Source organism: Equus quagga, unplaced genomic scaffold (genome assembly GCF_021613505.1).
Source record: "Equus quagga isolate Etosha38 unplaced genomic scaffold, UCLA_HA_Equagga_1.0 HiC_scaffold_70_RagTag, whole genome shotgun sequence".
NCBI classification, from domain to species: Eukaryota; Metazoa; Chordata; class Mammalia; order Perissodactyla; family Equidae; genus Equus; species Equus quagga.
The window spans coordinates 72,059-83,453 of record NW_025794435.1 but is presented as its reverse complement, the minus strand read 5'-3'; the positions used below and the strand labels follow the sequence as shown (position 1 = coordinate 83,453).

General features: G+C 46.5%; 1 protein-coding gene across 2 annotated transcripts; it reads right to left on the bottom strand.

The window, feature by feature from the left end:
* Positions 1–2,072: 2,072 nt before the first annotated feature.
* LOC124232521 (forkhead box protein O1-like) lies at positions 2,073–11,098 on the bottom strand. 2 transcript variants are annotated; one of them, XR_006886874.1, is made up of 3 exons: positions 10,016–11,098; positions 5,837–5,955; positions 2,073–2,090 (listed from the first exon to the last, which is right to left on the bottom strand). XR_006886874.1 is itself a non-coding variant. In XM_046649482.1 (2 exons), the coding sequence occupies exon 1, from the start codon at positions 10,653–10,655 to the stop codon at positions 10,047–10,049; it is 609 nt and encodes a 202-aa protein (XP_046505438.1). In that variant the 5' UTR covers positions 10,656–11,098; the 3' UTR covers positions 5,458–5,955; positions 10,016–10,046. The 2 variants fall into 2 exon arrangements, 1 of the variants encoding a protein (XP_046505438.1); XM_046649482.1 differs by lacking the exon at positions 2,073–2,090 and having other exon boundaries at positions 5,458–5,955.
* Between the last annotated feature and the right edge of the window lie 297 nt (positions 11,099–11,395).

Below are 11,395 nucleotides of genomic sequence, written 5' to 3'. Positions count from 1 at the left end.
TTCATGATGGCATGCATATCTACCCATCCAGAGGGAAAACGTTTACATTCAGGCTTTACAGAGATGTAACCAGCTTGGTACCAAGAACACAAACAACCTCAGTTGATATTTACAAGTTCTGCATGTTCCCCTCAGCTACCTCCCCCTCTGCTCCCTGCAGAGAGGGAGGTCGGCTGGTGCAGACAGGGGATGTAATGCTGGCCTTAAACTAGCTGAGATTCTCTCATGTTCAAATCACAGTATGGCGGGCTGAAACCTGACACTGAACCCTCTAATGGTGTGACAAGTAGATGATTCCGCAAATTAAGCATCACAGAGTCAAGAAGCAACATCATCTCTGATACAAAATTATGGTGACTGAATGGACCTATCTTGATGCAACCCTACACTTAAGGTTATATGAAAATAACTGAAAAAATTCCTTTTACGTCAAACTAAAACAATAAAATCCACATTTGACCGTCATTACCTCAAGAATCTGCCAAAATAAGAGCCTCTAGCTAAACCATATGCAAACCATTTCCTTCGACCTTGCTTCCAAGCAACCAAACTGTCTGAGGTATTTGATATTTACTTGTATAGACCATTCCTAAATATTTATGTGGTTATTTTGTTTTCAAGCTTTGCAGGACACAATATTTACAAGCGTAGGAATTATGTAATTCAATTATAATTTCTCTCTCCAAAATGGATTTGAAATCCAAATGGATTTCTTTTCAGATACAGAATGCAGGGTAAGCCCTTTTCACACTCACCCTCATAAAACCCTCCCATTCCATTTGCGTAGGGATTTCTCACTCAGACAACATGGGTCTTCCCTCAAGCCACCTGAGCGGCAGGCTTCTGTGGCATGGTAGTGAGGGAGAAAAAACACTAATTTTTCTAGGTTAAAAGAAGTAAAATTGATATGAAGATGAGGGGGACTGAGGAGGCCTCTAGTGAAGTGCCTCTAGGCCTCAGATAATTATTCAAGAGATACCAAACTACTGAAAAGATCTTTATCTTCCCACACAATCCAAACTGGTTCTCCTCTTCCTCCTTTCCTCATTAGGCCTCTCTCTCGGCTAGAGTCCAGAAAGACTCAGCCGGTTAATCATGCTCTTTTGAGATTTTTTTACTGCAGTTACAAAATGCACCCACTGAGGTCCCCTCCCCCTTCCTGATGCCAGGTTCCTTTAGCTACTTTCAAATTTTTAACTCAGCAGACCCCTCACATGCAGTGCAAAGGCAATTCTGTAACAACTTCAGGATCATGGCTGTAAACAGAAAAACATTTTTCCTTAATTCTGATGCTTATCAAATCTCTAATGTAACAAAAGTTGAGATTCACAAAACCATGACCCATTTTCCAGATGTGCAACAAACAGCAATTGAGAAAAATCTGTTCATCCAAGAAATATGCTTAATCAAACAAATGGAAAAAGCCCCCCCCCCCCCCTCATCACAGCTTTGCTTTAATTAGATGAGTTGGGCAGCATATCCATAGCTGTTAACGTCAGGGGCTTAGCATTAGCATCAGTTCTGTAACTTAAGCCATACAGAATTAAGACGCTGTGATTAAGGCAAATATCACCTAGGGGGAAAAATTAATGAAGGCAGGAAAAGATTTTCTTTTTAGGTCTCAAAGACCCATAGAGAGATTTGGAACCAAGCCACATTCAAAAAGGTGGCAGCCTCAGGATTTCCATGTATGCAGCTGGCAAGGGTGTGTGAGAGGAGAGCAGGGCCTGGTGGAGATAACAGCATGTCCATGTCACAGGTGCCGCAGTGTAGACCAATGGGTTATACCCTTTAGAGGTGGCAGCCTCTTCTGAGAAGACAGATGTGCCATCCACCATCCCTAAGAATTAAAGAACTCGTGTGACAGTGTCAGATAGGACAAGCTACCTTGAAAGAAATGACCTGTCCTCCCACAGATCTACAAATTGACTTCTACCTCTCCTCCCAGAGGGAGATGAGACCTACACTTCTCTCCTTCGAAATTGGAACCAAGTGAGACACACAAGTTGAAGCATGAGGATGTTTTACACAACTCTCTACTTACCCAATGAAAAGACCAAAGATGAGCTGCAATTTCGAACTGACTCGATCTACAAACATTAATAGTGGGAAAAATTAGATTGGCCAATTCCATACGGTTTCCTAGTTGCTTCTGACTGATTCACCCTGACATCTTAGGAAGCACGCCAAGTGTAGGTATCCTGGTGTACTGTGAAAGCTATTTTGTCCACCTGGAGGGTAACTTACACATTTAATACAACCTAACAGTAGTGAGCTATCCAGTCTATGTTTGTTTCACTGTCTCCCACTCCCCAGCAGGGTATCTTTTAAACAAACACTATCTGCTACTATAGGTATAAACATAATACGAAAATAGCTTTCTACATTTCAACACTTGTTATTTCTAAATGGCTAATAAGTTTTAATAAATCTGTATTTGTGACTTTTGATATGCCACAACAGTTTTTATTGCATAAACCTTTTAGTTCACCATAAGCTAGTCAGACTCACTCCAAGTATTCTGAATACATTCAGCTTTGTCTGTCTGTTTGCCATCAATTTTGGGGTTAGCCTACCCAAATTTAACCTCCTCTGGATCCGCTGAAGCATCTCATTATAACCTTCTTCATTCCTGTACTTAGGTTAGTGGATAAAGATATATTACAGTGAGAAAGTTATCAAGGATATCTAATATTTAGCTAATGCAGTATTAGAACTGACATTTAAATTTTAAAGCATCTTTTTAAGCCAACATAACTTTCCCTCACAATTAGCCTAAGCATATTCTGAGGTGGCTAACTTCAACTTCAGAATTTCCAATTTTTAAAAAAAAAAAAAACAAGAATTATATTCAATAGTTATCTTTCTTTGAATCTCTCTGCTCCCAGGACACTGAGCATGAAAGCTAATTTTAAAGAACAGACCAAGGAAAAAGCTAAATATTTTGTAAATGCCTACTATTCATATTAAGTCAATTACATAATCTGTTCCACATATTACCAAATTCTGTATGTCAGTTTTAAATCAAATGCAGTTGGGGCGAGCCCCGTGGCCAAGTGGTTAAGTGCATGCGCTCTGCTTCGGCGGCCTAGGGTTTTGCCGGTTTGGATCCTAGGCGAGGACACAGCACCGCTCATCAGGCCATGCTGAGGTGGCATCCCACATGCCACAACTAGAAGGACCCACAACTAAAAATATACAACTATGTACCAGGGGGCTTCGGGAAGAAAAAGGAAAAATAAAGTCTTTAAAAAACAACAACAACAACAAATGCAATCCTATTTTCATAATTTCTTATAAAGATAAAGATGAAATTTCACAAAAAAATTTTGTCTATAACACAATATTATTTTCGTAATCTATATAAAGTCCAAGTTCAATCTGACAATAGAGACTCTCCTACCTATACTTCTCAAACTTTCTGTGTGTATTTCATGGGATATCCATCACTCAGAGAAACTGATGCTTCCCCTATTTTTATGCCTTTATGAATGCCAGTCCATCATTTCAAAAGTAAATTTAAAAAATAAGATGGATAGAAAGATGGATGTGCCAATGGACAGATATATGATAAAAGCAAGTGTAAAAAAGGTAGTAGTAGAAACTAGGTGGTAGGGATATGAATATTCAATGTAGAATTCTTTCAACTTGGCTGAACATCCGAAAAATTTCATAATGAGATCTTGGGAGAATAACAACCCATTTTCAAGGCCCATCTCAATGGCCAACACAGAACTCATTTTTCTCTAAGGCACTTAACCCTTTCTACCATTGTATCACAGTTATTTACACGTCACATCTAATCTCCCTACAGGACCCACGTTTGAATCATTTCTCTATCATTCAAATGCATCTGGTACAACATCTTGTACTCAATAATCATTAACAAATGGGGAAAATACTCTGACCAACTGAAAATAAAATAATCATAGCTCTTTAGTTATACTACTAATAGAATTATTCTCATATAATACAGGTTGTGATCACCTTGAACACACAGGAAGCTGAAATATAAAAGACCCATGTTTCAATTGTTTTCCCATCCAGATATTTACAATATAACTGAGACACTAAAACATGCAGACCTTAAAGTTAAATTGTACTACACAGCAGCACGAATTAGATTACCAGGCACTCACACCGAGAAGGCATGAGCCGAGACTGCAAGTTGGTGGAAGTGACTTGAGCCTTGCAGACTAAGCAAAATTTGCAGAATTTCCAGTAGAGGCAAAGGATGACCCAAGTCCTGGGGACATGATGGTCTAGACCTCAAAAAAGAGCTAACCTAGGGGCATGGTTAGAGGCTGGGAAGTGAAAGTCTCAAGAGACTCTGAGAAAGCAGAGTTAGTGGACTTGGGACACTAAATGCCACGAGAAGAAAGTGCTGAAGATGACAGCCAGGTCTGAAAAATGAGGGAAGGGCTAACTAGACCACTAACCAAATTGGGGAACTTGAGATGGGAACCTCATCTAAGAGTAAGAGGAAATACAGCGTGCCTGGGTTTAGACATGTTGAATTTGAGGTGAAAGTGGGACATTTATGGCCTTTAGGTAACTAGAGACATAGAATGGAGGGGGGTAAGCCACATAGGAAAGAACCAGATAGAAAGTCCACAACTAGTCCCGAAGTATACTTACAACTGAGAAGAGAAGGAAAAACAATGAGTGAACCAACTGGAGGAAAAGCCAGAATAGGGAGGAGCATCAGGATAATACAATGTAAGAGAGTCCAAATAAGAAAGGATATCTACAGAGGGGGTGCTCAATGCACAGCTGAGAAAAACGAAGAACTGAGACACCCTTGCCAGCCTTAGTGAGATACTGACCATAAAGAGTGCACCTTCAACACTCATGAGAAATCCAAAGCTGGGGGCTACAGAAACTCATCACACAGCCCTGTCTCACTATTTTTCTGTAATATATATGGCCTGAAATAAAGGACACACGTCAAATTTACGTCCTTATTTAAGCAATGCATGAAGGTGAAAATTCACTAAATAATAAACTGAAGAGGGACTGTAAATTTAGCTTTCTAATTTATTTCTAATCTAAAGGTTTGCTTTTCTTTTTCAGCTTATATCAAAAGCTATATGAGGATGAAAAGGGGGGGGGGACGAAGGTGGCCCAAATGTCTTCCAAGTGGTGAGAATAACTCAGCCCAAACTCAGTACTCACACTGCTTAATCCACTAGGTGATAAACCACAGGTAGACTGAGCAAAGTGGGATGCCATGTGGGGGGGGGGGGGGAACGGGACCTTTAAAAAGGTTTAACCATATAAAATCACCAGTATACAAAAATGTATTTTCATGTTTCATACGTTCCTTAGATGACCACACATAAGAAGCAGTAATTCGCCGCAAAAAACTTCTGTGCCACTGACTTGAGTTTTATTGGCCCTAATCAGGAATTAGCAAAAAGGCTGAATTCTTCCATGCTTTAGCACATTTGTATACAGCATATCCATTGGAATACAAACCTTTATCTCTTAGACACGGAAAGTAAACATTTTTCCAAGTTCATCTGGTCCTCTCTGTTTCACCACTGAGAAACAACCACATCAACTTCACAATTTTGTATGCACCAAAAAAGGGTAGTTATCTGACCCAAGGGAGGCCCCGGGGGGGCTAGGCAAGTCTCTGCAAGTTGTTCCTATGAAGCCCAGGGTAAATCTTGAACGGTAGAGAAGCAGGGCTGAATCCACTCTGCTCACTCCATGCTCCCTACGACGGCAAACTCCTTTGCCCTCTCCAATCACCATGGGGTTTATACTGCCTTTCCAAGAGTACTCCAGGAAGCCCCAAAGTTACAGCACGCACACACACACAAAAACTGACCGAGTAAATTCCCATGATGCCAGGGTACTGGGTAGTTTCCAAGGGCAGAGTGTTCCAGAAAAACGCAAACAGTTCAGGCTCCCCAAAGAAATTCTAGGCAAATACAGGCAGCTGCTCTCCTAGAAAGTCATACAGAATTGCAGTTTAGGAGCTTGGATGAAGGAAGATTAGAGCACAAAGACAGGCAAAAAGTTTCCAGCCTATTAAGGATTCTAACTAACCAGTGAGTATTCTTTCCCCTCATCCTCATTTCAAATGTCCACTTCAAAGATTCCCTGTGCAGTGCAGGGTATCGAGCAATATTTCTGTCCGCGGGCAATGTGATTGACAGCCTTTCAGTAATTTGGGGGGGGAAGGAGGGAGGGGGAGAATGTCAACAAACTTCAACCTTTTTCAAAGTTTACATGAGAATTAAAAATATCTTCTTTCCAGTATTCAAATATTTGCCACTTAAAAAAAAAATAGCTGAGTATCATCGTATCATTCAAAAATAGAGGGGACCCCTCCGGCCACATCTCCCCAAGGATTTGCCACAAAAACATAGGTAGAATAAAAATAAAGTTCTTAGGAGTCGCAATTAAGGTACTCATATCTGACATCTATTTTGGAATTTCAGAGCAAAATATTTCATCATAAGACATGTTCACATCAGTCTCACATAACTTTCAGCCTTTAGCAAATAAGATACTTGGACTGCATAAGCCTCTTACCCATTTTCTTTCTTCATGCTCTCTTCAAACACATATACTGAAATTTTCCCCCGACTATGAAAAAAGGTTTTCTTTAAGGTAAATTCAACAACAAACTAGAAGTTGGCTTCACCAGGATTCTTTAAGTCAAAAGTGACTGTAGCAAGAAAGCAGCCATCTTCCTGCCATGGGATCTCTGTGGCCAAATTACTCACCTTCAGGTTAAAAACCCATATTACAGAATAGACGTGAATTTCAAAATACCAGAAAATGCACTGTCAGCTCATAAACCAAATTAAAGAAACTTCATTCTAAAATAATGTGTAAGCTCTCACAATAAAACAATTTAAACATTTAACAAGTATTGTCTTACTGTTGAAGCATTCTTTTAACTTGTCTTCCAAATTATAATATCAAAACAAAAAAAAACAAGTCAACTCAAAACTGCCATTAAAAAAAAAACACAGCCAGAGCTCACAATACTAATTCCCAAGCTCTAGAAAGCTTTCTCTGTGAATAAAACAGGTCATGGAAATGAAGTTTCACTATTTATAAACACTGTACATGGTTTAAAAGATCCCGGGTTTTCCAAAAAGTCGTAGCTTCTGCTTTGTGTGTAACCTTATGACAGTTCTAGCCAATATTAAAACAAGTGTGAAGCAGATTTAACGTACTATCCCTACAAATAAAAGATGCATATTATGCAAATATAACCAGTATTTAAGGAACTAGCCGTTTTTGAACTCTTTAACAGCTTTCCAACTATTTTGTCCTATGCAAATAACTTTCAAACTCTCAAGCAGGCCCCAGGAAGTAAAGCACAAGAAACTACATTTAATTAAAGATTCAGTCAATTCTCAGTAGTAGTAAATCATAGGAAATATTTCATTCCAAAGCAGCCTCTGCTCAGTACTAAAACAGTTAAGTTTGGGTTGATTTGCATTTTAGAATTGGATTTTTTTAAGCTCAGAGTCACAGTAAAATTTCTCCCTTTTATGAATCTTTCAAACAGTGGAGTCTTTCAGACCTGAGAATGAAACTCGGTTTTAACAAGTAACTCATTTTTATGAAATCGCTAATCAGAAGACTAGTTATGAGTTAGAACACTTCAGGTTGTTTCTTTTCTTCTTAAAATACCCTTTTACTCAAAGTGAAAATGCACTTGCTGGAATGTGACTTGCAGCAACCGACTCTGATCACACCTGAAACATTTACCCACTGGAGAATGGCAGCCTGCTCCCTCCCAAAGCCCCCCTAGGTTTCCACTGGCAGCTGCCACTGGGCCTCCAATTCTGAACAGATAATCCTTACTAACACTTACTAGACCTTCTAGCTCTGGTAAGTAAATTTTAAAAAACAAAATTATAATTGCATTTGGGGAGAAAAAAATCAGAACGAGTAAGAACCCAATAAAAATGGTTGGGAGGATGATTTGGCCTTAGAATCCATTTTTTTAAAAAACATTAAATCTTTAAAGTGCAAGTTACATTCCTACTTTAAGAATAACCTGATTCAAGGCCATTTGAGAGGCAAAACCAAAAATAATCCCCAAACTTTGCCTTTCTCTATCTTTAAAGAAAGGCACTCCAGCAAGCTGAAGTAGGCTGGATCCATTTCCAAGGACGTAAAAGAATGGTGTAAGTACACACTGTACTTTGAATGCCCAAAAAAAAAAAAGGGTTTTTTTAATGGCAAATGCTTATGAGAGCTCAAGTAGGACTGACAGATGAGCAAGTAAGTCAAGTACTTAAATTAAATGTTCAGTCAAATTGGATTTTGGCAGACAATCCTGATTTTGTGACTTACAAGAATACACACCGAGCTTTAAGTAAGGAGGCACTTTACCTTTCGAAACACTTCGTAAAACTGCATGTAATGCCTGGTAATGAGTCTAGAAGTGATACTTTTACTCTAAAACACACTTTGGAAAAAATAAAATCCTGGCTCCTTCTCCAGGAACTTCAATACGATCTGAGTAACTTAACCTTTTTGACACACATTAACCACAGGAATGGCAGTATATGTAAAACAACCCTAGTATAACAATTCCGCAACAAAGATAAATCTTTATTATGCTCTACAGGCAAGATGACGGGTGAGGAAGGAATGGCTCAACTAGAGAACCTTCACACAGATCCCTCCACCTGTGACAGTAAGAAACTGTCAGCTTCAGGAGGCCGCAGGGCGAAGGGACCCCGAATAAGCCTCCCCAGAGCCCGTCCTCCCGAGGGCCTTCTCTGCCTCGGGGTAGGGATGTGCCCGCCCTCACAGGGAGTCTCTCCTGGTCTCTCTCTGCAAGACAGAAGGAGCCAGAGGCGCCTCATCGACAGTCCTCCACCGAGGCAAGAGGTCCCTGCCGGTCCTCTCGATGCGCACTTCCACTGCGACTCCCCCAAAACACTTGTCACAAAGCCCCCTGCCTTACCCCTCGGATCTGTACCTCTGTGCTCAATAACACCGAGGTGGCAAGGCGAGAAAGAGAGGACACACACCCCGAGCCCTGGTCACCCAGGGGAGCTTCTCCGTGCTTAAGTAAAAACCTCGGACAGTGAGCAAGGCCAAGTTTGGGGGCACTTCCTTGCGTAGAGAAGCGCTGGCCTCACGCAGCAGCGCACGGCCGGGACGCGCTGGCCCTTTAACGGCGCTCGCTTCCTGCGCCCGCGGCCCCTCCCTCGTCGTCGCCAGCTCCCGCCCACGCCCACGCCGAGGGTCACACTTGAACTTTAGCTCTCCCCGCGCCGCCGGGCGCCGGCGCTCCGCAGGCGGTGGCCGCCCCTTCGCACGTGTTGGATGCGCTAGCTCGGGCTCGGCGCGCCCGGGCCCCTGCGTTCCAGGTCACTTCGGATAAAATCAAAACAAAGCAAAAGGCACACCGGCCTCCCAAAACTGCGCGCCCAGCCCCCACGGGCCGGCTGGCGCCCTGCCTGTCCCCTCCACCTGCAGCCCGGTCCCCGGCGGCGAGGCTCCGATGCCCCTCGCCGCGCCCTCCCCCACCCAGCACGGCGGAAACGGCTCCGCGGCGCGGCCACGGCTGGGGGGGACGCGCGCCGCGGGGACGGAGGAGCCGCCCTCAGCCCCGAAGTCCTGGAGGAAAAGGAGCACTGGCAGGAGTCCGCGCGGGCCGTGGGGAGCGGCTTCCAGGGAACCCCCTTCTCCTTCCACGGGCGAACTTTTCTGCCCGCCCTGATGTCCACTTCTTGGCGTACTTTGTCTTACTCCCTTAGTTCCCAAACGAGCCTTCCCCGTCGCGCTCCAACTTTCCCTGGAGCGCGCACGCACACACTCTTGTCCCCCGACGGCTCCCAGGCAAGCCCACCACCCACATTTGCGACTTCTCGCCCGCCCCCTGCACGCGCTGCCGGCGTGCGCCACTCTCTCAGGCCAAGCAACCTTGCACAGCCGCCCCCTCATCCGCCCCACCGCGACCTCAGGCGGGGCCAGGGGTCCCGCACACTCTCCCGGTCTGGCCGTGCGCCCCGAGGCCACTCACCTTCCAGCCCGCCGAGCTGTTGCTGTCGCCCTTATCCTTGAAGTAGGGCACGCTCTTGACCATCCACTCGTAAATCTGCGACAGCGTGAGCCGCTTCTCCGCCGAACTCTCGATGGCCTTGGTGATGAGGTCCGCATACGACAGGTTGCCCCACGCGTTGCGGCGGGACGAGCTGCTCTTGCGCGCCTGCCCCGCGAGCGGCCCGGCGGCGGCGGGGGGCACGGGCGGGTGCTGCGACAGCGGCCCGGGCGGCGGGGGCTGCGGCGGCGCCGGGTGCAGGCAGCCCGCCTCCGGGCCCTGGAACTCCCCGCACAGCCCCCCCGGTGGCGGCAGCTGCGGCCGCCGCCGCCGCCACCGCTGCCGCCGCCGCCACGGAGCCGGGCGCCTGCTGGAAGTCCCCGCTCTCCTCCAGCAGGGTCAGGTTGCTCATGAAGTCGGCGTTGACAGCAGCGGCCGAGGCCGACGGCAGGCCCGCGGCGGCGTCGGGGTTCGTGGCCGCGCCGCCCGACGGCGCCGGGCTGGAGGTGGCCGAGTTGGACTGGCTAAACTCCGGCCTGGGCAGCGGCCAGGTGCACGAGCGCGGCCGGGGCAGCGGCTCGAAGTCCGGGTCGATCTCCACCACCTGGGGCGCTTCGGCCATGGTGACCCCCGCCCCTCCCCCAGCCGCGGGAGAGCCAAGAAGGGGTACAGCGCAGCCCCGGGGACCAAGGGGAGGGGGCGCGAAGAGCCGGTCCAAGATTTCGGGGGGCGAGGTCGGCGCGGCGAGCGGACAGAAACCGGGAGGAAGGCGCGGCAGAGTAGAAGCGCGAGCCCAGAACTTAACTTCGCGGGTCCATCAAAATCGAGGCTCCTCCGGGTTCGGTGCACGCACGGGACGGCAGGCCAGAGTCGCCGGGCCCGGGCAGCGCGGGCGCCGCGCTCCTGCTGACAGGGCCCGCGGACGGAAGGACGGACGGACGCCGCGGGCCGCTCGCTCTCCCCGGCGGCCCGACCGCGGCGCTGCTGCCTGTTGAATGTGGCGGCGGCGGCTGCGGCTGCAGCGACTACGCGGCCGGCCGACTTACGGGATCTGCCACCGCCCCCCGCCCGCGGCGGCGCGCGCGCCGGCCCGCCCCTGACTGACAGCTCGCGCGCCCAATGAGCGCGCGGCGCCGCGACCCGAGCAGCCAGTGGCCGCCCGCCGGGGCGGGGACCGGTTTTCCACTGGGAGGCGGCAGTGGGTTGGTGGGGGGTAGTGGGGTGTTTTTCTCTTTCACACACTCACTGTCTTTTTTTTTTTGGATCTCTGTTATTATTTTCTGGTGTTTCTCGAGTGTTTCTGTGAGTCTCTCGCCCTCTCAGTGTTTTGATTGCTAGGAGGCAAACCAGCGTGGAGGCGGC

Excerpts from the sequence above, each read along its gene's own strand:
- LOC124232521 (XM_046649482.1), bottom strand. The coding sequence starts at position 10,655 with ATGGCCGAAGCGCCCCAGGTGGTGGAGATCGACCCGGACTTCGAGCCG.